The sequence below is a fragment of the Mytilus californianus genome, unplaced genomic scaffold (genome assembly GCF_021869535.1).
Source record: "Mytilus californianus isolate M0D057914Y unplaced genomic scaffold, xbMytCali1.0.p SCAF_7, whole genome shotgun sequence".
In the NCBI taxonomy this organism is placed as follows: Eukaryota; Metazoa; Mollusca; class Bivalvia; order Mytilida; family Mytilidae; genus Mytilus; species Mytilus californianus.
Window position 1 is genome coordinate 45,537,054 of NW_026262723.1, and position 27,140 is coordinate 45,564,193.

The 27,140-nt window shown below is 32.3% G+C and overlaps 1 protein-coding gene and 2 long non-coding RNA genes across 4 annotated transcripts in view; 2 read left to right on the forward strand and 1 right to left on the reverse strand.

The window, feature by feature from the left end:
* The window catches only part of LOC127709120 (protein bicaudal C homolog 1-A-like), a 103,378-nt gene that overhangs the window by 40,169 nt on the left and 36,069 nt on the right, over positions 1–27,140 (forward strand). For both annotated transcript variants that reach the window (XM_052214470.1, XM_052214471.1), the window contains exons 4-6: positions 17,652–17,731; positions 22,089–22,250; positions 23,635–23,688. In XM_052214470.1, coding sequence (XP_052070430.1) covers positions 17,652–17,731; positions 22,089–22,250; positions 23,635–23,688 — 296 coding nt within the window. The remainder of the gene's footprint in view (positions 1–17,651; positions 17,732–22,088; positions 22,251–23,634; positions 23,689–27,140) is intronic.
* LOC127709158 (uncharacterized) lies at positions 7,838–9,781 on the reverse strand. Its single transcript, XR_007985521.1, has 2 exons — positions 9,732–9,781; positions 7,838–9,563 (listed from the first exon to the last, which is right to left on the reverse strand). It is a non-coding gene; the product is annotated as an uncharacterized LOC127709158 (long non-coding RNA).
* Positions 10,009–17,401, forward strand: LOC127709150 (uncharacterized). The gene is made up of 3 exons (XR_007985511.1): positions 10,009–10,442; positions 15,651–16,422; positions 16,558–17,401. It is a non-coding gene; the product is annotated as an uncharacterized LOC127709150 (long non-coding RNA).

Consider the following 27,140-nt stretch of genomic DNA (forward strand, 5'->3'; position numbering starts at 1 on the left):
AATAAGTACAAAACATTATTTAAAAGCAGTGTAAGGTTGGTAATTCAAACTCATTTAAATATCTCACTTACACTGCTTTTAAATTATGTAAATTGGAAATTTGCCAATAACTTTATTGTTAATAAATGCATTGGAAATTTGCCAACAATTTTAGTATAATAAACTTCATTGGAAATTTGCCAATATAAAATTTTGCTGATGAAGGTTTTTTGTTTACCTTTAGCCTTGACTATGAAGTCATTTTCTATTTTTATACGACCGCAAAAAAATTTTGTGGTCGTATATTGGTATGACGTTGGCGTCGTCGTCGTCGTCCGGCGTCGTCGTCGTCGTCCGGCGTCGTCGTCGTCGTCCGGCGTCGTCGTCCGAATACATATTGGTTTTCGCACTCTAACTTTAGTTTAAGTGAATGGATCTTTTTGAAATTTTACCATAAGGTTAAATACCACAAAAGGAAGGTTGGGATTGATTTTGGGGGTTATGGTACCAACAGTTAAGGAATTAGGGGCCAAAAAGGGGCCAAAAATGAGCATTTTCTAGTTTCCAGACAATAACTGTGGAACGGTGTATGGATCTCTCTGAAATTATACTACAAGTTTCCATACCACAAAGGGATGGTTAGGATTTGCTTTGGGGGGTTATGGCTCAAACCGTTTAGGAATTAGGGGCAAAAAAGGGGGAAAAACAAGGTTGTCCTGGTTAATGGACAAATACTTTAGTACAAAACATAATTTAAAGCAGTGTAAGGGAGATAAATCAAATACATCATTGAAATTATCTCCCTTACACTGCTTTTAAATTATGTATAAAGTAATGGTTAATGAACAATAAAGATAATCTAAAACAGTGTAAGGGAGGTAATCCAAATACAATGTTTTGGTTACTTCCCTTACACTGCTTTTAAATTATGTTTAAAGAAATGCATATTTATAAAGGAAGACCAGTAAAAATATCTGCAAATGTTTTCATCTTTTTTTTTTACAAAAAAATCCATATGAAAGATTTGACACTATATTTTTATTAATTCTATTATAAAATAGATTAAGTTAGCACTATGGTAAATTTAAATGGGTAATTATGGTTGCCAACTCCATTGGAAATTTGAATTGAGATTATGACCATATCTTGAGGGAAAGAATTTTTTTGGGGGAAAAAGGGGGGGGGGGGGATAAAAAGAAATTGTGGGGGGCCAATTTTTTCTCATTTCAGATTTCAGAAATTAAAAAGAATTATTCTTCAAATATTATTTTTTTTTCAAATTTCAAATATTGAAAAATTTCAAGAAGTAATCTTTAATTGCACAGTATGGCGCATTAGATTTGTAAAATCTTTGATCACATTTATTTATTTGTTATGCCGAATCTAACAGTGTATTTAGATTTTTAATTTTGGGTCCAGTTTTCAAATTGGTCTACATTAATGTCCAAAGGGTCCAAAATTAAACTTTGTTTGATTTTAGCAAAAATTGAATATATGAGGTTCTTTGATATGCTGAATCTAAACATGTATTTAGATTTTAAATTTTTGGCCCAGTTTTCAAGTTGGTCCAAATTGGGGTCCAAAATTAAACGTTGTTTGATTTCAACAAAAATTGAATATATGGGGTTCTTTGATATGCTGAATCTAACCATGTATTTAGATTTTTTATTTATGGACCCCGTTACCTAATTGGTTCATATTGAGGTCAAAAGGGTCCAAAATTAAACTTTGTTTGATTTCATCTAAAATTGAATTACATGTATTGGGGTTCTTTGATATTCCAAATCTAACCGTGTATTTAGGTTTTTAATTTTGGGTCCTGTTTTTTAAATTGGTCTACATTGAGGTCCAAAGGGTCCAAAATTAAACTTAGTTTGATTTTGACAAAAATTGAATTCTTGGGGTTCTTTGATTTGCTGAATCTAAACATGTGTTTAGATTTTTGATTATGGGCCCAGTTTTCAAGTTGGTCCAAGATAGGGTCCAGTATTTAAACTTTGTTTGATTTCAACAAAAATTGAATATATGGGGTTCTTTGATATGCTGAATCTAAACATGTATTTAGATTTTTGATTATGGGCCCAGTTTTCAAGTTGGTCCAAATTGGGGTCCAAAATTAAACTTTGTTTGATTTCAACAAAAATTGAATATATGAGGTTCTTTGATATGCTGAATCTAACCATGTATTTAGATTTTTTATTTGTAGGCCCTGCTATCAAATTGGTTCATATTGAGGTCAAAAGGGTCCAAAATTAAACTTTGTTTGATTTCATCGAAAATTGAATTATTGGGGTTCTTTGATATGCCAAATCTAACCGTGTTTTTAGATTTTTAATTTGGGTCCCGTTTTTTAAATTGGTCTTCATTGAGGTCCAAAGGGTCCAAAATTAAACTTAGTTTGATTTTAACAAAAATTGAATTCTTGGGGTTCTTTGATATGCTGAATCTAAACATGTGTTTAGATTTTTGATTATGGGCCCAGTTTTCAAGTTGGTCCAAGTTGGGGTCCAAAATTAAACTTTTTTTGATTTTAACAAAAATTGAATATATGGGGTTCTTTGATATGCTGAATCTAACCATGAATTTAGATTTTTTATTTGTGGGCCCCGCTATCAAATTGGTTCATATTGAGGTCAAAAGGGTCCAAAATTAAACTTTGTTTGATTTCATCAAAAATTGAATTATTGGGGTTCTTTGATATTCCAAATCTAACCGTGTATTTAGATTTTAAATTTTAAGTCCCGTTTTTTAAATTGGTCTACATTAAGGTCAAAAGGGTCCAAAATTAAACTTAGTTTGATTTTAGCAAAAATTGAATTCTTGGGGTTCTTTGATATGCTGAATCTAAACATGTGTTTAGATTTTTGATTATGGGCCCAGTTTTCAAGTTTGTCCAAGTTGGGGTCCAAAATTAAACTTTGTTTGATTTTAACAAAAATTGAATATATGGGGTTCTTTGATATGCTGAATCTAACCATGTATTTTGATTTTGGACATTGGACCATAATAGGTAAATTAAAAAAATTCAAGTTCTTAGACCACATTCTTTCTGTGTCAGAAACCTATGCTGTGTCAAATATTTAATAACAATCCAAATTCAGAGCTGTATCAAGCTTGAATGTTGTGTCCATACTTGCCCCAACTGTTCAGGGTTCGACCTCTGCGGTCGTATCAAGCTGCGCCCCAGCGAAGCATTTTATTATAGCCTTATGATGTAGTTGAATTATTTAATACTTTTATGATGTGTTTAAATGGGGTTTTATGGTTGCAAATTTATTGTTTTAGGTTAATAAACTCCATTTAAAATTTGGTAATAAAAAAAATTTTTGTTTATTTTTAGCTATGATTATGATGTCATTTTCTATTTTACTTTTATGGTTGCAAAGAAATTTTTATTTTTAGATATTACTGTTAAATGATGCTGATTAAGGTTTTTGCTATGTTTAGCCATGACTATGATGTCATTTTCTATTTTAATATCTGTCATGATGTATTTAAATGGGCTTTTATGGTTACAAAGGAATTTTATTTTTAGATATTACTGTAAAATGTTGCTGATTAAGGATTTTGTTTATTTTTAGCCATGACTATGATGTCATTTTCTATTTTAATACCTTTATTATGTAATTTCCATTTTTAGATATTACTGTTAAATGATGCTGATTGAGGGTTTGAATGCTGGGATTGATTTTGGGGGTAATTGCCTCCAAATTTTAGGAATTAGGGGGCAAAAAACAAGCATTTTTCTAGTTTCATGACAATAACTTGTGTGTAAGTGTATGGATATTTATGAAATTGTACTACAAGGTTCCATATCACAAAGGGAAAGCTGGAATTGAGTTTGGGGGTACTTGCCCAAAACGTTCAGGAATAAGGGGCCAAAAATAAGCATTTTTCTAGTTTCCAGACAATAACTTGTGTTCAAGTGTATGGATCTCTCTGAAATTGTACTGCAAGGTACCATACCACAAAGGGAAGGCTGGGATTGTTTTTGGGGGTAATTGTCTCAAAATGTTAGGAATTAGGGGCCATAAAGGGGCAAAAAAATAAGCATTTTTCTAGTTTCAGGACAATAACTTGTGTGTAAGTGTATGGATCTTTATGACATTGTACTGCAAGGTTCCATATCACAAAGGGAAAGCTTGGTTTGAGTTTGGGGGTAATTGCCCTAAACTTTTAGGAATTTGGGGCCAAAAAGGTGCAAAAAACCCAAGCATTTTTCTAGTTTCCAGACAATAATTTGTGTTCAAGTGTATGGATCTCTCTGAAATTGTACTGCAAGGTACCATACCACAAAGGGAAGGCTGGGATTGAGTTTGGGGGTGATGAATCATAAGGGGGTTTCAAAAAATTTGGGGGGGGGGGATTTTTTTTTCCTTTTTTTTCTTTAAAGTTTTCCATTTTAAATTGGTTATTTCTGATTTATATATAAAAGCAAATAATAATGATATGGTTTGAATAGGTAAATTAAAAAATTTTAAGTTCTTAGACTACTTTCATTCTGTGTGAGAAACCTATGCTGTGTCAAATATTTAATTACAATCCAAATTCAGTGCTGTATCAAGCTTGAATGTTGTGTCCATACTTGCCCCAACTGTTCAGGGTTCGACCTCTGCGGTCGTATCAAGCTGCGCCCCAGCGGAGCATTTTATTAAATTTTGACTTGGATGGAGAGTTGTCTCATTGGCACTCATACCACATCTTCTTATATCTATATTGTACACCAACACATTGTGATTGGTTAGTTATGTCTTAACTACTGTAAATTCAGAAATTAATGCGAGGTTTTTATTAATGCAACTCCTTGAGTATTGCAATAATAAGAACTTGCATTCTGATATATGATACATATAATATTTGTAAATCCTAAAATCGCAATTATTAGACTCACATTTTTGTTCATTCTTCAAACATCGCAATAATAAATGCATGCAATAATTTATGAATTAACAGTATCAACATCCAACAAAGGAAGTGATGTTACCATAATTAAATTTGGTGTATAAACAATTATGCAATTATCAGTACTCAAAATTCTTAAAGATTCAAAATTCTAACAGTTTTTAATACTGAAAAAGTTTTAACAAAAATACTGAACTATCAGGTAAATTTGATCAAAGTACTGAAGTACTGAACAAATGATGACTGCAAGTTCTTGTGGATGGTCACAAGCACTTGTCTCAGAATAAAAAAAATCACATCTCTATATCTGAGAGTGAGGTTAATTTGTACAGATATAACTTTTTTTTCTCAGACAAGTTCGTGAGTGGATGATGAATAAATGACAGGGAATTCAACCTCACCGTAATAAATATGATATTGAAGTGATACAAATCAGTATAATATATAATTTTCATCCATTTATATATCATTCTATTCTACTATTCTAATGATAGTGCAGTTCAAGTGCATGGTGGACACTCTTCTGTAATAATTCAATTTTTCTTATAGATTGGATTTGAGTAGGTATTCATATTTTCCCACCAAACTTTCAATTTCCCATGCAGAGTTATTGGTCCTTGAGAGAGAGCGAGGACCGATAACTCTGCATGGGAGATTGCAAACGCTCTTGAGATATTCTTCTGCATGCGTTAACACACATTTTCTGTATGTGTGCATAGATATTAAAGATTTTTTACTTATATATATATTTCTAACGACAAAACATTTTCATACTATTAATTTATGTTCTAAAAAAAATATTTTTAGGAGTATCCATTGAAAAAATGAATTTATAACAAGTGATAAGGAATGTTAATGGCACTCGATAATGTCCGCGTATTTATCATGTTTATAGATTGGTTACAATCCCAACATGAAAGTTACGTAATGGAAATCTAGGCGACAGCAATACACCAGAATGCCCTCACGGTCATCCGATGTAAAAAGGGGAAGTCCATAAAAACTGAAAAAATGAAACGTTATTACCACAATAACTACTGATGTCATATTGAAGTACCGGTTAAAAATGATGCATAGAAGTTGAACAGCCATTAGAAGTATTTTAATGAATATGTATTATTTCTGCCAAGAAATACAGTTTATTTGATATGTTGATTCAGCCAATTATTTACATGTTCTTATTAACTTAATTCTATATACAACTCTACTGTCAGTAAGACATAATGCAGACTGACTCAAAATAATTACACTGCTAAAAACTCTAAATATTTTGACATGGATAAACTGAAATGCATGTATATTTAATTTGTGGCAAGGGGGTTCTTTGAAGTTCAAAATCCTGATTTGTGTTGAGTACAATCATAATTGCATGGCAGACGTTTCCTCTCTAATTAAAGTTCTAGAAATCATTACATATTTATAGATGTTGTCCTCATTTGGCTGCCTTCTTCAGCTCATCTGTTACAAGGGTGGTTTAATTTTTTTCATCTTCCAAATAAGGGACAGAATTCAATATTGAATGTACATAGTCCTGGGTACGTTGTGCCAGTGGTCTATGTTTCAGAATGATCAATGCTTTAGTCACTTTATATGTCTTGATATATGTCGACCCTGATTTTGTAGTTTACAGTAGTATCTGCTACATTAACATTGAAAATCACACTTCATTTCCTTATGAATTTCACCTTTCACTTTAAAAATTAATTACTATTGCATGTTTTACTTACAAAGCTGTTTTGGGATGCATTTAGCCTTCCCTATTTTTTGGTATTTTTACAGTTTGTATTTATACCCCACGCAACTAGTTGCGGAGGGTATAATGTTATTGACCCGTCCGTCCGTCAGTCCGTCAGTCCTGTTTCTTGTCATCGCAACTCCTCTCAAACCACACAACAGAATTTCACGAAACCTTTTTAGATAAAAGGGCATACTATGTAGTTGTGCATATCGACAGGAAATTACGATTCAATTCTTTTTCTAGGAGTTACGCCCCTTTGAACTTATATACTTTAATGTACTACTGCAACAGTTTGTCATCGCAACTCCTCTCAAACCACACAACAGAATTTCATGAAACCTTTTCAGATAATAAGGACATACTATGTAGTTGTGCATATCGACAGGAAATTACGATTCAATTCTTTTTCTAGGAGTTACGCCCCTTTGAACTTATATACTTTAATGTACTACTGCAACAGTTTGTCATCGCAACTCCTCTCAAACCACACAACAGAATTTCATGAAACCTTTTCAGATAATAAGGACATACTACGTAGATGTGCATATCGACAGGAAATTACGATTCAATTTTTATACGACCTCAAAAAAATTTTTGTGGTCGTATATTGGTATGGCGTCGTCGTCCAAAGACACATTAGTTTTCGCACTCTAACTTTAGTTTAAGTAAATGGATCTCTATGAAATTTTACCATAAGGTTCAATACCACAAAAGGAAGGTGGGGATTGATTTTGGGGGTTATGGTACCAATAGTTAAGGAATTAGGGGCCAAAAAGGGGCCAAAAATAAGCATTTTCTAGTTTCCAGACAATAACTGTGGAACCGTGTATGGATCTCTCTGAAATTATACTACAAGTTTCCATACCACAAAGGGATGGTTAGGATTTGCTTTGGGGGGTTATTGCTCAAACCGTTTAAGAATTAGGGGCAAAAAAGGGGGAAAAACAAGGTTGTCCTCATTAATGGACAAATACTTTAGTACAAAACATAATTTAAAGCAGTGTAAGGGAGATAAATCAAATACATCATTGAAATTATCTCCCTTACACTGCTTTTAAATTATGTATAAAGTAATGGTTAATGAACAATTAAGATAATTTAAAACAGTGTAAGGGAGGTAATCCAAATACAACGTTGTGGTTACTTCCCTTACACTGCTTTTAAATTATGTTTAAAGAAATGCATATTTATAAAGGAAGACCAGTATGGCGCATTAGATTTGTAAAATCTTTGACCACATTTATTTATTTGTTATGCCGAATCTAACTGTGTATTTAGATTTTTAATTTTGGGTCCAGTTTTCAAATTGGTCTACATTAAGGTCCAAAGGGTCCAAAATTAAACTTTGTTTGATTTTAACAAAAATTGAATATATGGGGTTCTTTGATATGCTGAATCTAAACATGTATTTAGATTTTTGATTTTTGGCCCAGTTTTCAAGTTGGTCCAAATTGGGGTCCAAAATTAAACTTTGTTTGATTTCAACAAAAATTGAATATATGGGGTTCTTTGATATGCTGAATCTTACCATGTATTTAGATTTTTTATTTGTGGGCCCGCTATCAAATTGGTTCATATTGAGGTCAGAAGGGTCCAAAATTAAACTTTGTTTAATTTCATCAAAAATTGAATTATTGGGGTTCTTTGATATGCCAAATCTAACCGTGTATTTAGATTTTTAATTTTGGGTCCCGTTTTTTAAATTGGTCTACATTAAGGTCCAAAGGGTCCAAAATTAAACTTAGTTTGATTTTAACAAAAATTGAATTTTTGGGGTTCTTTGATGTGCTGAATCTAAATATGTGTTTAGATTTTTGATTATGGGACCAGTTTTCAAGTTGGTTCAAGTTGGGGTCCAAAATTAAACTTTGTTTGATTTCAACAAAAATTGAATATATGGGGTTCTTTGATATGCTGAATCTAAACATGTATTTAGATTTTAGATTTTTGGCCCAGTTTTCAAGTTGGTCCAAATTGGGGTCCAAAATTAAACTTTGTTTGATTTCAACAAAAATTGAATATATGGGGTTCTTTGATATGCTGAATCTTACCATGTATTTAGATTTTTTATTTGTGGGCCCGCTATCAAATTGGTTTATATTGAGGTCAAAAGGGTCCAAAATTAAACTTTGTTTGATTTCATCAAAAATTGAATTATTGGGGTTCTTTGATATGCCAAATCTAACCGTGTTTTTAGATTTTTAATTTTGGGTCCCGTTTTTTAAATTGGTCTACATTAAGGTCCAAAGGGTCCAAAATTAAACTTAGTTTGATTTTAACAAAAATTGAATTCTTGGGGTACTTTGATATGCTGAATCTAAACATGTGTTTAGATTTTTGATTATGGGACCAGTTTTCAAGTTTGTCCAAGTTGGGGTCCAAAATTAAACTTTGTTTGATTTCAACAAAAATTGAATAAATGGGGTTCTTTGATATGCTGAATCTAACCATGTATTTTGATTTTGGACATTGGACCATAATAGGTAAATTAAAAAAATTGAAGTTCGTAGACCACATTCTTTCTGTGTCAGAAACCTCTGCTGTGTCAAATATTTTAATCACAATCCAAATTCAGAGCTGTTTCAAGCTTGAATGTTGTGTCCATACTTGCCCCAACTGTTCAGGGTTCGACCTCTGCGGTCGTATCAAGCTGCGCCCAGCGAAGCATTTTATTTTTCCAGGAGTTATGCCCCTTTGAACTTATTTGCCCAATATACTACTGCAACCTTTTGTCATTGCAACTCCTCTCAAACCACACAACAGAATTTCATGAAACCTTTTCAGATAATAAGGACATACTACGTAGATGTGCATATCGACAGGAAATTACGATTCAATTTTTTTTCCAGGAGTTACGCCCCTTTGAACTTATTTGCCCAATATACTACTGCAACCATTTGTCATCGCAACTCCTCTCAAACCACACAACAGAATTTCATGAAACCTTTTCAGATAATAAGGACATACTACGTAGATGTGCATATCGACAGGAAATTACGATTCAATTTTTTTTCCAGGAGTTACGCCCCTTTGAACTTATTTGCCCAATATACTACTGCAACCTTTTGTCATCGCAACTCCTCTCAAACCACACAGCAAAATTTCATGAAACTGTGTAGATAATAAGGACATACTATGTAGATGTGCATATTGACAGGAAATTATGATTCAATTTTTATACGACCGCAAAAAAATTTTTGTGGTCGTATATTGGTATGACGTTGGCGTCGTCGTCGTCGTCGTCGTCGTCGTCGTCCGGCGTCGTCGTCCGAATACACATTAGTTTTCGCACTCTAACTTTAGTTTAAGTGAATGGATCTCAATGAAATTTTACCATAAGGTTCAATACCACAAAAGGAAGGTGGGGATTGATTTTGGGGGTTATGGTACTAACAGTTAAGGAATTAGGGGCCAAAAAGGGGCCAAAAATAAGCATTTTTGTAACTTCCAGACATAACTTGTGTGTAAGTATATGGATCTCTCTGACATTGTTCCACAAGGTTCCATATCACAAAGGGAATGCTGGGATTGATTTTGGGGGTAATTGCCTCCAAATTTTAGGAATTAGGGGCCAAAAAGGGGCAAAAAACAAGCATTTTTCTAGTTTCATGACAATAACTTGTGTGTAAGTGTATGGATCTCTCTGACATTGTATCACAAGGTTCCATATCACAAAGGGAATACTGGGATTGATTTTTGGGGGTAATTTCCTCCAAATTTTGGGAATTAGGGGCCAAAAAGGGGCAAAAAACAAGCATTTTTCTAGTTTCAGGACAATAACTTGTTTGTAAGTGTATGGATCTTTATGAAATTGTACTGCAAGGTTCCCTTTTACAAAGGGAAAGCTGGGTTGGAGTTTGGGGGTAATTGCCCTAAACGTTTAGGAATTAGGGGCCAAAAAGGGACAAAAAAACAAGCATTTTTCTAGTTTCCAGACAATAACTTGTGTTCAAGTGAATGGATCTCTCTAAAATTGTACTGCAAGGTACCATACCACAAAGGGAAAGCTGGGATTGAGTGTGGGGGCGATGAATCATAAGGGGGTTCAAAAAATTTGGGGGGGGGGATTTTTTTTTCCTTTTTTTTCTTTAAAATTTACCATTTTAAATTGGTTATTTCAGATTTATATATAAAAGCAAATAATAATGATATGGTTTGAATAGCATACATGTGAACCTCCCGACAGGAGTACAATAATCCTGTTTTCAGGAGTCTCCTCCCGACCTCCGGTTGAAGAGGAAAATTATAATCCCGTGTATGAAATTTTTCATGAATGAAAAATTTCTGCCCAACATATCATCTCAGGCATCTGGTGTAACTCACATTACCTGAAGTTATATTTTACCTGTAAATCAATTAACATGCATAATTATATGGCTTCACTTGTCAGCTTGGGTGTCAAACATACTGGTAATCAATGATTTTTTACCTCAGGCTAACTGCCGTTGTGTAACAAAAACTGTGTATTTATTGGGTTACTTCCCTTGATTTATCCTGTTTTAAGTTACTTTCCTTTTAATAATGAAAATTTTTAAAAGAATATAAATAAAATATAAATTGAACAAATAATCATAAAAGGATGGTAAATAAATGATTTTAAATGTCTTAGGACAAATAAAAAAATAATAATTTGAAAATTATTTGAGGTTTCTATACTTCCTTTCAAGGCTTAAATTGAAATTTATATAATAACTATGACCCTTGTTTTACAGTCAGAATGATTTTCTGAGTATTTGCTATTTGCAGATAGTTAAACAAATGTTCTGGTTGCAATAAATGTTTTATAGAATATGAAGTAAAAAATTTAAAGAACATACTGAAAAAAAAATAATGTTAGATTGAACATGTAAAATATAAAGATGGAGAAACTTTATAAGTACAAGGGTACTATAAACATAATAAATTGGATGGAAAGTTGAAGAAAACACACTTTAAAAGACCATTTTTACAGCACACGGTTGCATTTACGACAAAATTTATGTCGATTAAAAACCTCCTGATCTGAGTTTCACAGTCCATCACATGTATGAATAGGTAAATTAAAAAATTATAAGTTCTTAGACCACTTTCATTCTGTGTCAGAAACCTATGCTGTGTCAAATATTTAATTACAATCCAAATTCAGTGCTGTATCAAACTTGAATGTTGTGTCCATACTTGCCCCAACTGTTCAGGGTTTGACCTCTGCGGTCGTATCAAGCTGCGCCCCAGCGGAGCATTTTATTTTTTCTGATACAATTTTTTTTTCTTAATTTTATTTTATTTCTCCAATGACAATGTGGGGACGTGGGGTATGTGAGCGCGCTCACTAAGGTTCTTTAATTTTTTTTAAGTGAAAACAAACTTCAGTTGTGACTGTTGTACCAGTCTTATTATTTAGTATACCATGTTGTTTTTGTCTTGAATGAAAACAGTTGGAATGTAAAATCATGTATACTAAAGAACACTGCAAAAAAATCTAAAAAGTTGTTGTCCAAAAAATTGAAGTTCTGGTATGATAAGATTTGTTGATAGAATACAATTTTTGGAAAAAAGATCAATAGTAAAATGGCTATCTTACCAAATGATAGAAAACCTTTGCAAATTAAACATACATTGTAGATAACTCAATAATATTGGGATATTTTCCCCCACTTTAGAAAAATATGTTTTTCTTATAAAAAAAAAAAAATTAATTGAACTGCACAAAGAATGAAAAGGAATTAACTTTTGTCTGGATGGTAAAATTCATTAATTCATGTGGTAACCGACACTGTAGTGTTTACTTCTTCATGAGATACATGTAGACAAGTTTTCCTTAGATATAGGGATGTTAATTTCACATAAAAATATGTTTTATGGCCTTTAATCTCAGGAAATCTTAACTCTGTAAATCACTTATCTTGAAATTAAGATACAGAGGCTGAACCTTTGAATGTTGGCATAAAAAATGTATCTGGCATCAGACAGGTAAATATTTCTCAGTTACCATGATTAGGATTGAAACCTTTAATGAATAAAACAGTTTACCAATACTGAATAGAAAATTCAGCTTTGTTTGTCTGGTTGCTTTTGCTGTCCTGTTCATATTTGCTGCCATCACTTGACATGCTTGAGTCTGACCTTGTAAATATGATATAGTTTAGAGCCAGTGAAATTTTTGCCAACTCATTTTTATACGAAAAATATAATAAGCATTTTTGTAACTTCCAGACATAACTTGTGTGTTAGTGTAAGGATCTCTCTGACATTGTACCACAAGGTTCCATATCACAAAGGGAATGCTGGGATTGATTTTGGGGGTAATTGCCGCAAAATTTTAGGAATTAGGGGCCAAAAAAGGGGCAAAAAACAAGCATTTTTCTAGTTTCATGATAATAACTTGTGTGTAAGTATATGGATTTTTCTGAAATTGAACTACAAGGTTCCATATCACAAAGGGAAAGCTGGAATTGAGTTTGGGGGTAATTGCACAAAACGTTGAGGAATAAGGGGCCAAAAAGGAGCCAAAAATAGCATTTTTCTAAGTTTCCAGACAATAACTTCTGTTCAAGTGTATGGATCTCTCTGAAATTGTACTGCAAGGTACCATACCACAAAGGGAATGCTGGTATTGAGTTTGGGGGTAATTGCCCTTAACATTTAGGAATTTGGGGCCAAAAAGGAGCCTAAAAACAAGCATTTTCTAGTTTCCAGACAATAACTTGTGTGTAAGTGTATGGATCTTTATGAAATTGTACTACAAGGTTCCATATCACAAAAGGAAAGTTTGGTTTGAGTTTGGGGGTAATTGCCCTAAACATTTAGGAATTTGGGGCCAAAAAGGGGCCTAAAAACAAGCATTTTTCTAGTTTCCAGACAAATAACTTGTGTTCAAGTGTATGGATCTCTGTGAAATTGTACTGCAAGGTACCATACCACAAAGGGAAGGCTGGGATTGTGTTTGGGGGTGATGAATCATAATGGGGTTCAAAAAATTTAGTGGAGGGATTTTTTTTTTCTTTAAAATTTTCCATTTTAAATTGGTTATTTCTGATTTATATATAAGAGCAAATAATAATGATATAGTTTGAATAGGTAAATTAAAATTTTTTAAGTTCTTAGACCACATTCATTCTGTGTCAGAAACCTATGCTGTATCAAATATTTAATCACAATCCAAATTCAGTGCTGTATCAAGCTTGAATGTTGTGTCCATTTAATTTTTCTATTCACTTAATAAAATTTTCAAATGTAATGTGTAATTCAAGGCATTACTTTGCAAAAGTAATTGTAATATAATGCATTACTTTGATAAATGCATGTAATTGTAATTGTAATATAATGCATGGTTTGGTCAAAGTAATTGTAATATAATGCATTACATTGCAATGTAATTCGCCCCATGCCTGGTCCATACTTGCCCCAACTGTTCAGGGTTCGACCTCTGCGGTTGTATCAAGCTGCGCCCCAGCGGAGCATTTTATTTCAATTTAAAAAAAATGTGAAGTTGAGAAAATTGGAATGGGTCAAAATGACTTTTCTTTATATATTTCATTGTTTTGTTTTGGGTCTGGCAATATTTAATCTTCTTTTACATAGCCAGGCATTTATTGAATGTATCGTTTACTATTTTTAAGTTCTGTTTGGGAGTAGCAAAATTATAAATTAACTAGGTAGATTTAACCCATTAAGAAAATTTGCTAACTGAATGAAAAATTTATGTTTAAAACGTAGTTATTTGCAAGTTTTCTATTACTTTCCTATTAAATAAAATTTGTCATTTGAATGTTTTTAATTTGTATCAGTATGGTATGATTTAAATTGCTTTTTCAATAAGTAATGATACGTTGTCATCAAACAGTAATCATTCATTCAACAAATTGACAGTTAGTATTATTTGCTAGTTATGATTAGAAGAAGTAGGTACTTATTCCTTATCTCAGTCAAAATTTGTCAATTATACCACACACAAAGGCATCTATAACTAGCTTTAGTGGAGTTCTCTCTGGGTATCACCCTTGGATTTCCTATCTTCCAGTCATTTTTTATACAAAATGTTTTATTTTATTAAAGAAATGATAATTTTGCTGTTTATTTGAACCTCATGAGATAAATTATAATCACATCCTGTGAATGCTGTGGTGGTGAAACTTTTCAGCTTTACATTTTATCTCACAAGTTACATGTAAAAATTAGAATATAATTTGAATGCTGATGTACATGACATAATTGGTGTGCTTTCCAGATTGAAAATCTCTCAAAAATTGCAGTGGTGATAACAGTTACAAAACTTTTGTTTGAAAAAGTGGTGAAGTTTTGAAGGTGCAAACACATATGTCATGTATGATGAAACAAATTTTACTTTGAGATATGGTAGTCACGATGCAGATGTTGAAAAGTTTAATGCACTTAAGCTCAGCTTTTCCAAATTTTGATCGAATTACTATATACTGTTCCATTTATTCCAGTTATTCCAGTAACTTTTTCAATGGTCCTATCAGGATTTGAATAGGCCTTAAACACAGATTTTAATTTAGATGGAATAATTAGGTAATTGTTAAAAAAAAAAGCCAAGTAGAGTTCTCCAAAAGGTTTTATTAGTTTTTATACGACCGCAAAAAAATTTTTGTGGTCGTATATTGGTATGACGTTGGCGTCGTCGTCGTCCGGCGTCGTCCGAAGACACATTGGTTTTCGCACTCTAACTTTAGTTTAAGTGAATGGATCTTTATGAAATTTTACCACAAGGTTCAATACCACAAAAGGAAGGTTGGGATTGATTTTGGGGGTTATGGTAATAACAGTAAAGGAATTAGGGGCCAAAAAGGGGCCAAAAATAAGCATTTTTGTAACTTCCAGACATAACTTGTGTGTTAGTGTATGGATCTCTCTGACATTGTACCACAAGGTTCCATATCACTAAAGGAATGCTGGGATTGATTTTGGGGGTAATTGCCTCCAAATTTTAGGAATTAGGGGCCAAAAAAGGGGCAAAAAACAAGCATTTTTCTAGTTTCATGACAATAACTTGTGTGTAAGTGTATGGATCTTTCTGAAATTGTACTACAAGGTTCCATATCACAAAGGGAAAGCTGGGTTTGAGTTTGGGGGTAATTGCCCTAAACGTTTAGGAATTTGGGGCCAAAAAGGGGCCAAAAAACACATTTTTTTCTAGTTTCCAGACAATAACTTGTGTTCAAGTGTATGGATCTCTCTGAAATTGTACTGCAAGGTAGCATACCACAAAGGGAAGGCTGGGATTGAGTTTGGGGGTGATGAATCATAATGGGGGTTCAAAAAATTTTGGGGGGGGATTTATTTTTTTTTTCTTTTTTTTTCTTTTTTTCCTTTTTTGTTTCTTTTAAAATTTTCCATTTTAAGTTGGTTATTTCTGATTTATATTTAAAATCAAATAATAATGATATGGTAGGAGATACACACCAAACAGGATGTGTAAATTATTATATAATAAGTATTGTGCAATAGCAAGAAATTTTCAATTGCACAGTATTGCACAATAGCAAGAAATCTTCAATTGCACAGTATTGCGCAATAGCAAGAAATCTTCAATTGCACAGTATTGCGCAATAGCAAGAAATATCCAATAGCACAATATTGCGCAATAGCAAGAAATTGTCAATTGTACAGTATTGCGCAATAGCAAGAAATATTTAATAGCACAGGATTGTGCAAAAGAAGATACTTCCTATAAATTGCTTATTTCTTGACCAATTTCAATGGGGTTTTATTCTTGATTTCATGGGGTTCTTTAATATGCTGAATATAACCGTGTATTTAGTTTTTGGATTTTGGGCCCCGTTTTTAAATTGGTCCACATTGAGGTCCAAAGGGTCCAAAATTAAACTTTGTTTGATTTCATCAAAAATTGAATTATTGGGGTTCTTTGATATGCCGAATCTAACTGTGTATTTAGATTCTTAAATTTTGGTTCCGTTTTCAAATTGGTCTACATTAAGGTCCAAAGGGTCCAAAATTAAACTTAGTTTGATTTTAACAAAAATTGAATTCTTAGGGTTCTTTGATATGCTGAATCTAAACATGTATTTAGATTTTTGATTATGGGCCCAGTTTTCAAGTTGGTCCAAATCGGGGTCCAAAATTAAACTTTGTTTGATTTCAACAAAAATTGAATATATGGGGTTCTTTGATATGCTGAATCTAACCATGTATTTAGATTTTTGATTTTTGGGCCCCGTTATCAACTTTGTCCACATTGAGGTCAAAAGGGTCCAAAATTAAACTTTGTTTGATTTCATCAAAAATTGAATTATTGGGGTTCTTTGATATGCCGAATCTAACCGTGTATTTAGATTCTTAATTTTTGGTTCCGTTTTCAAATTGGTCTACATTAAGGTCCAAAGGGTCCAAAATTAAACTTAGTTTGATTTTAACAAAAATTGAATTCTTAGGGTTCTTTGATATGCTGAATCTAAACATGTATTTAGATTTTTGATTATGGGCCCAGTTATCAAGTTGGTCCAAATCGGGGTCCAAAATTAAACTTTGTTTGATTTCAACAAAAATTGAATATATGGGGTTCTTTGATATGCTGAATCTAACCATGTATTTAGATTTTTGATTTTTGGGCCCCGTTATCAACTTTGTCCACATTGAGGTCAAAAGGGTCCGAAATTAAACTTTGTTTGATTTCATCAAAAATTGAATTCTTGGGGTTCTTTGATATGCTGAATCTAACCATGTATTTAGATTTTGGATATTGGACCATAATAGGTGAATGTCCAATTTAAAATTTTTAAGTTCTTAGACCACATTCAATCTGTGTTAGAAACCTATGCTGTGTCAAATATTTAATCACAATCCAAATCCAAAGCTGTATCAAGCTTGAATGTTGTGTCCATACTTCCCCCAACTGTTCAGGGTTCGACCTCTGCGGTCGTATCAAGCTGCGCCCTGCGGAGCATTTTATTACTTCTTTAAAAACATGCATACAAAAGACTAGAGAGCACAGAAAAAAGCAGAAATGTAGTGTATCTCTTAGTTTGCATGGCTCAGAAATGAAAATATAAATGAGTACCTTTTTCTTTTGTAGATCCTCACATTAAAGTGGTTGGTTATCCTGAGGATGTCAAATCTGCCAAAGAACATATAATGTCCATATTGGACACAAAAGTAAGTTCAATGCTTCCATTTGTTATTCAGACATCTTCCATTAAAAAGGTACACTTTGAAAGGTATATTCTGTAATAAGCTTAACTTCATTTTACATTTGAGTGCTAAATTTGTTTTGGAGTTTTAAACCATTCATACTTGTGACTATCTCTTTTATTAGATCTCTTTTTTTTCTGCTACTAGTTTCAATGAGCAAGATCCTCTTAGGTAGTTAAGGTTGTTAATCATCCCTGTAGTTGTAGTGGTGCTGGGCTTATATAAATGTACTAATGTACCTGGACTATAATGTGAGTTGTAAGTTAATCACAGATGTCATTACTTACTGTGCTATTTTTCCTTACATGAGATATCACATTATGTAAACTATCCAAAAGGCAAGACAGGATTTTGCTTGTTGTGTTTAATCACAGATTTTAAAAGGGTACTGTAATGGAAAATCATTACCCTTCTATTTTACGTCATATGTATGTGTTTTAGGTGAAAAGTTACTAAATTTCTGTCAAAAGATAGAGAAATCAATGCAAACATCAGCTTGAAGTACCATATGTCAGTAAATCTAAATTTCATCAGTTGCTTAAAGGATATCTGATTAAACTCTGCTTTTTGAGAGTGTTTACATTTTTATAAACATGCATGCAAAATGTTATAATCGGGTAACAAATCTCTCTTGGGATGACAAGTTAAGATATGTATTTCAATTTAGAGTTAAATATGTCTTATGACAAACCTGGTAGGTTCTTATGAAGTCAAGGTCTTCCCAAAGACGAGTAAATCTTATAGTGCTTTTGAACCCAAGAGATTTTTAAAGTAACAAATCATTAAAATCAACTGAAAAACTCAGAAATAAAGTTAAATGAGTAGGAATGATATAATTATAGACACTGATGGTATTGATAGTTAAGCAATCATACTACCTAATTCCTCTACATTTACAGACAGTAAAAATTGTCATTCCCATCATTATATGTCCATCTATTGCCAAATGTCTGTAAACTTTTTGTAAGATTGCCTTTTCTGAGAGCAATTAAACTTGGCCACCTTTATCCATAAGGTGCATATATATTCATTTGAAAATATGTTTAATTAGCTAACCAATAATCTAACATTGGTTTATATTCCCAATAATATTCCAATAAAGAAATAAGCTCATTTTGGGGATCAATATACTCTAGACAATGTATTGTTGTTACATGTTTGAATGTTTTGCGGAACCCTTGCTGAAATCTAAACCAGAAAGTGGCTTTACTGCTTTTTTATTGATCAGACAAATAGATTTGTTTAAATACCAGTATTGTTTTTTTTACCAAGACCACAGGGGCAATCAATAGGAAAAAGCTACTTCTTTGAACTTTTTATCTAAATGATCCTTAGGTTGTTAGAGGAATCATTTGTACTTAAAACACATGAGCAGTTCAGACTCAATCCTTTGAACTTCTAAATTCAGTTTTCAACCCTCTATCAATTAGATTTGTCATGGACTAAACATATAAAATAAATAATTCTAGCCAATACAATAATAAAAAAAAAACACATTGACATAGAAAACAGACTGCCATGATTGATCACAGAAAAAAAAAAGAAAATGAAACCATGTCCTTTTACAGAGGTTATTTATTTGTATTAGATTTGTTTAATAGTTTTTATACGACAGCAAAAAAATTTTTGTGGTCGTATATTGGTATGACGTTGGCGTCGTCGTTGTCGTCCGGCGTCGTCGTCCGAAGACACATTAGTTTTCGCACTCTAACTTTAGTTTGAGTGAATGGATCTCAATGAAATTTTACCATAAGGTTCAATACCACAAAAGGAAGGTGGGGATTGATTTTGGGGGTTATGGTACCAACATTTAAGGAATTAGGGGCCAAAAAGGGGCCAAAAATAAGCATTTTTGTAACTTCCAGACATAACTTGTGTGTAAGTGTATGGATCTCTCTGACATTGTACCACAAGGTTCCATATCACAAAGGGAAAGCTGGGTTTGAGTTTGGGGGTTATTGCCCCAAACGTTTAGGAATTTGGGGCCAAAAAGGGGCAAAAAAACAAGCATTTTTCTAGTTTCCAGACAATAACTTGTGTTCAAGTGTATGGATCTCTCTGAAATTATACTGCAAGGTACCATACCACAAAGGGAAGGCTGGGATTGAGTTTGGGGGTGATGAATCATAAGGGGGTTCAAAAAATTGGTGGGGGGGGATTTTTTTTCCCTTTTTTTTTCTTTAAAATTTTCCATTTTAAATTGGTTATTTCTGATTTATATATAAAAGCAAATAATAATGATATGCATACATGTGAACCTCCCAACGGGAGTACAATAATCCCGTTTTCAGGGGTCTCCTCCCGACCTCCCGTTGAAGAGAAAAAAATCCAGTGTATGAAATTTTTTCCCCAACATATCATCTCAGACATCTGGTGTAACTGACATTACCTGAAGTTATATTTTACATGTAAATCAATTAGCATGCATAATTATATGGCTTCACTTGTCAGCTTGGGTGTCAAACTTACTGGTAATCAACAATTTTTACCTCAGGCTAACTGCCGTTGTGTAATAAAAACTTTGTGTATTTATTGGGTTACTTCCCTTGATTTATCCTGTTTTAAGTTTCTTTCCTTTCAATAATGTAAATTTTTAAAAGAATATAAATAAAATATAAATTGAACAAATAATCATAAAAGGATGGTACTTAAATTAATTTAAACTCTTAGGACAAATAAAAAAATAATAATATACTTCCTTTCAAGACTTAAATTGAAATTTATATAATAACTATGACCCTTTATTCTAGACCTTATATATATGTTTCTTAATATGCAAATATAAACTAATTGCAATTGCTGATAGTTAAACAAATGTTTTGAATGCAATGATTGTTCTATAGAAAAATGATATAAAAGATATGAATTAAAAAATTTAAAAAAGATAGAGAAACTTTATAAGTACAAGGGTACTATAAACATAATTCATTCGGATGGAAAGTTGAAGAATACACACTTTAAAAGACAATTTTTACAGCACACGGTTACATTTACGTCAAAATTTATGTCGACTAAAAACCTCCTGATCTGAGTCCTAATCTCCTGACCAAAATTTTCCAATCTCCTGATCTGAGTTTCACAGTCCATCACATGTATTGATATGGTTTGAATAGGTAAATTAAAATTTTTTAAGTTCTTAGACCACTTTCATTCTGTGTCAGAAACCTATGCTGTGTCAAATATTTAATTACAATCCAAATTCAGTGCTGTATCAAGCTTGAATGTTGTGTCCATACTTGCCCCAACTGTTCAGGGTTCGACATCTGCGGTCGTATCAAGCTGCGCCCCAGCGGAGCATTTTATTGTTTCTTATTGACAGAATATAGTTTAATGACTAACAAAAGTGCACATACATTGGTTTTATAATATTGTAAATTAAATGACAAGAATCTTTTGTAAGCTGTTCCTGCAATTTAAATACCATTATTTAAAAAAAAAAGTAATTGAGTTGTAATGAATGATGATAACCTTCAAACATGAAGACATTTTGTGAGAATTTTTCATATACATTTTGAGTGTTAAAAAATTATGTAATTTATTTTTCATTTGAAGTTTTAAGTTTATACAGTTCAGTATTTAAATTGAATTAACATGTGGAAGGCAGTTCAATTATTGATTCAAAGTTAATTGTAGATTGACTAAGAAGACCTTGTGTTTTGAATTTTATGACCGCATGAAAATACAGTGGCGACAAAATTTAAAGTTTATCATTAAAATCTTCATGAACAACATTGGTATATATGAGTATAGTTCCAATCAAGGTCACTTGTAAGCTGTATATCAAGATTGTATCTTCTTTCCTATTTAACCCATTATTATTATGAACAATAGCGAAATGTAATTGGATAAAACGAAACTAAAAGATTTTAAAATTCTCTAAAATTATAGTTGCTTTTTAGTGTGTCTTTGATTTGTACATATGCTTTGTCAATTTCATGGAATATTTTTTTTTCAAAGACATTTTCTAAGCCTTCATAAAGACCATTGTGAATAAAAAAATTTCTGAAGAGGTTCTGTTCCTTATAAATGGTAGTCAATGGTTCTTAGAGTACTCTTACTTCACACAGAACTGTTAACCGACATTCTTGAATTTTGATTGAGCAATGATTATTCTAGTGTATAATTTTTTTAAAATTCTGTGCATGTTATACATTCATTATGATCATTATACTAAATTTTGTTTGAAGTCTAAACCTGTCATTTAATTTTCTCTCTGGAGAAATATAGTTAAAATTTATTTATCATTATTCATATTTGTTTCCAATTAAGACTTGAAAATTTGCCAGATAGATCAATATTATAAATATGGTATTTTTTTCAGAGTAATAGAGTTACTTTGAAAATGGATGTATCCCATACAGACCACTCCCATGTTATTGGCAAGGGAGGTAACAACATAAAACGGGTAATGCAGGAAACAGGATGTCATATCCACTTCCCAGACTCCAATCGGGGCAATCATGTTCAAGAAAAAAGTAATCAGGTACATTGTGATTGTAGGTATGGAAGTATCCTTTGTTGTCTCGCCTTTTGACTCCGTCAAGGCGAGACATAGGTATGCTGTTTTCGACGTCGGCGGTGGCGTCAACATTGTATTAGTTTGTGATTAGGTCTAGTTTGTGGTGAACCATTAGTGGTAGGTCAATGATATTTGGTATGCAGTTGTATTAGCATTAGCACATCTAATTTCCATTTGAGAATATTTGGCCCTGCCCATTCAGTCATGGTCTATTGAAACTTTTGCTTAGTTTACATGTATTAGTTTTTGATTAGATCAGTTTAAGATGATATTTGGTATGCAAATGTTTTGGCATTTGCAAGTTTCGTTTCCATGGAGATTATATAACTCCGAACCCCTTATCATGGTTTATTGACTTTGAAACTTTTACATAGTTGACAAGTTAATGTTTGTGTTTAGGTTTATTTAAAGGGAACGACTTATGATAAGTCAATGGTATTTGGTATACAGTTGTATTAGCATTTGCACATCTCATTTCCATGGAGATTGTTTAACCATGTACCGTCAGTCATGGTTCATTGACTTTCAATATTTGCATAACTTACATGTTAAATATTGCTAATTCTTATTTACACATTTGCATTATCAAAATTACAAAAAGGCTAGACATATCTCTGTGATAACAGTTTATTTTAGTTAAGAAAGGTTAAAAATGAAATAAAGTGTCTTGTGTTCCTTTGTGACCATAACACAACTGGATAGGACATTGGTATAAAAAAATCATGTTAAAATACTTTGAATCCATCTGGAACAAAGTTTCAAAACAACAGAGTAATATTCATACTTTAATGTTATGTTGTTATGCCTTATGGTAAAGAACTCATGGTATTAAAGTAAAGAATCTGAGCTAATTTTTGTACTCGTTACTTTGTACACCATCCTTACAATTTTTTGTTAGGTCTGTCATCCATATAATTCTTGATAAATTTTACATGTATAATACAAAATAAGTAATAAACCTGTGAATCTACCAATAGAAGGAGATGTGTAGTAACTGATGATGAGTAAACAACCCAACAATACACATTAAGCATAATAGACATATAAAGATCACCTATAGTACATTAATGTGTTTGTGGTTTTTTTTCAATTTACATGTCTGACTACATTTGTAAATGAATAAACCCTGTCCTTGATATTGAAAAGTGTTAAGAATAAAAAAGATGTAGTGTATGCATCAATGAGAAATTACCCAAAGATAAAATTCCAAAAGACAACATAAGATGAACATGAGATGCAGTCTTTAACAAATAATGTTGCCTTTTCTAATTATTTTTATGTGTAAAAAAGTAGCTATTCTGCAGCCTTGAGTCATGTGAGTTGGTAACAAATTCTTTCATCCTTTTAGGTATCAATTGCTGGACAACCTGCAGGAGTAGAAACTGCTAGGGCTCAAATTAGAGTAAGTACTACTAAGTGAAAACTACAGTAGAAATGTGTTCAAGTACAAGACATTAAGCTATTTAATTTTGGAAACAGCACCACACCATTTCAAAGCAAGATGTTTAAGGGTAAATTTCCAGTGTCTAACAAGGCATGTCTGGGTCCAAGATGACATACAATCTTACTCTAGGAAATTTGTTGGACCATCTGTATTATATAGGGAATGCACACGAGATCAATCTCTTGAACAGGGGGAAAACATTTTTTTTTTTAAATCAGCTCTTTTTACGCAAGATTCTTTTTAATCATGTCACAGATGGCAAACAAAACTTTTTTTAAGTATCATCAAATGTTAAGTGATAAAAAATAGTTTCAAGAAAAAAGATATCCTGTTCAAGAATCTGATCTTAGCATAACGTTATGGTATTAAGAAAGCCTAACTACTCAGCATACAATAATTAAGTAAAGTTAAGTGTCTGTGGTTTATATTGATGGGGAAAAAAGCAACTTTCCCATCCTTTGTAAAAGTTCAGATGAACCATAATATAAGGGATTCAAAATGAATTGTAAACAAACATAACTGCAAATTTGTTATGATTCATATAGTTATAAGTGCGAAAAAAGAATTGGAAAATATTGGTACATGTATAACAAATACCATTCCATACAGCTTATTAGGAATTCTCCATACCGTTTTATTTTAGGAATTCTCCATACAGCTTTTTAGGAATTCTCCATACAGTTTTTAGGAATTTCAATAAGTTAATAAGAGAAAAAGATTCTTCATTTCCAAATTTAGCAAAATTCCTCAAAACATTGACATGCTGAATCACTTTTGCTTCCCAAATGGCTAAAGTCTCATCCCCAACCAACTTCTCTTAGAATTCATATTCCCATTTGATTAAGAAAATAACGAAAGGGATGAATGGAATAGATAAATTCTAATTAATATGGTTGTTAAAGTTAATTTAACACTGTGGATTCATATTTTTTCATGTATACCAATTTTTATACGCCCGTTTACGGGACATATTATGGTATACCTCTGTCCGTCTGTCCGTCTGTTGTCAACATTAAAAAAAGGGTGATTTTCCAGTTTTCGGACAATAACTCAAGAATGCTTTCACCAACACGCAAGAAATTGTGGTGAATTGTTTATATCTATTGACATGAGCTCCCTTTCGATTTTTATATATTTTAGATTTTACGTTTCCGAGTTACAGGGTTTTATTCATAAAAAAAGGGGGATTTTCCAGTTTTCGGACAAAAAATCAAAAATGCTTTCAGCAGTTCTTATGAAACTTTGGTGAATTGTTTATATCTATTGATGTAAGCTCCATTTAGAATTTTATAAATTTTACATTTTACATTTCTGAGTTAGGGGGTTTTATTCATTAAAAAAGGGGGAATTTTCCAGTTTTCGGACAATAACTCAAAAATGCTATCAGCAATTCTCATGAAACTTTGGTGAATTGTTTATATCTATTGATGTAAGCTCCCTTTACATTTTCATAAATTTCTAATATGACATTGAGAATTAATTGAACTTTAATTGTTTATAGTCTGACAACAGATTTACTAAGTATTGCACAACAGCACAGTGTATTGCACAACAGCAAGAAATCTTTAATTGAATATAAATTCAATTCATATAACCAATTTCAAGTTCTGATTACATTTATTCAGAAACCTATAATATGTCAAATATTTAATACAATCCAAATTCAGACCTGTATCAAGCTTGAATATTGTGTCCATTTTTGCCCCAATTGTTCAGGGTTGGACCTCTGCGGGCGTATCCAGCTGCGCTCAGCGAAGCAGTTTATTGTGAATTGGGGAAAAGGAGTTAGGAAAATTTTATTTTTGAGGATATTTAGTGGGATTTGCTTAAAAGATGCATACAAGCCTTAATTGTACTTCGTTGAACATTTAAATTTAAGAAATAATTCATGGAAGCCATAGATTTGTTGGAAATTTACACATGGCCTGGGCCGTGATATTCAAATTTTATCCTGAGCGTTAGCGAGGGATCAAATTAACGAATTTCATGACCCAGGCCATGACTAAATTTACAACAAATCTATGGCTTCCATGAATTATTTCGATTCTAATAGGACAAATACGGTCATTAAAAAACAGAAGCGAGGGTGGGATTGCTGTGTGTGGCTGTTCTTTTTTACTCCCATTTAGATAAAGCTAAAACATTCTAATGAATCTGTAGCTTGCATGAATTAGTTTGTAAATAACCACTAGAAAAAATGTGCTTTATTCTGTTCATTCTCAAGCCCAACATTTGCCATTTTTAGTTTACATGTTTTTCTCGTAAGCTACCGTCAAATCCAAGGTTGACATTTCGTAACTAAGGAGCCGCCATGTTGACTTGCTGAAATCAGTAAATATGCAAAAAACGCGACAATAGAGAAAATAAAACAACACCTACCTCAAATATTCATTTCAATGTAATATTATACGAATTTTATGGTTCACGTAATGGAAAAACCTTCAGCTTTAGCGTTTTCATTTGTATGACGTCAGTTTTTGAAATGACTAAAATATGCCAAAAGCATTAATGGACTTTCGCGGCTTTTTATTTTATTTTGATTTCGTCGATTTCTCCGAGCTCTTTTGGATTAATTCTTTTTGTTATGCATCAGAATAAAAATAAAAGTGCTGTAGTCTTTTTTCAATTGCTAATTTTATAACAATAAAATCGGCATAGCGTTTGCAAATAGGTTCCGATACATGTGGATTTACATGGGAGGGATATTGTAACATCCATTATTATGTATATCTCTGAGTCTGCGCTAAGTATAGATATATTGAGAATTTTATCACGGTGTTGTTTACAAAGCGAAAGAAGAACATCATATGGGAATTGTGGTTAACCTATACCTATGAAATCCAAGAAAATTAGTATCCCAGGAATAATAACGAATCCACAGTATATAAGTATTCACATTTCCCTTATAAACCTTTCAACTAGGTTCAAATCCAAAAGTAAATTAAATACTGAAACCTGTCTTAAATAATCATTTTCAGATTTGAAATTATTTCCCTATGAAAAGTGGCAACATGTTGTATTAAAAGTGATTGAAGTGCTGACTTTAAAAGATGGTATCTATGTGACAAGGAGTCTATTTAGATTAAAAAAGCTATTGTATTTCTGCATTTTGTACATTTCAACTATTTCTTGTTGATATTACCAGCATATTGAAGGTACAGTTGTCAATTTCATGGCTGTGAAAATATGGTAATAAACTGTAGTTCATCTGTTTCACTAGAGATAACTCTCATTCTTTTCCCATCAGTTGTAACTGAAAAGTAATAAAATAATTAAAAACAGCTTCGTATTACTCTTGTTGTGTAACATTTAACAGATGATTATTTACTTAGAAAATAGAATGGTGGTTTTGTAAAGTAAAAATCAGCTGTAAATCAGTAATGGTTGGCAGGAGGATTGTGGATCTATTC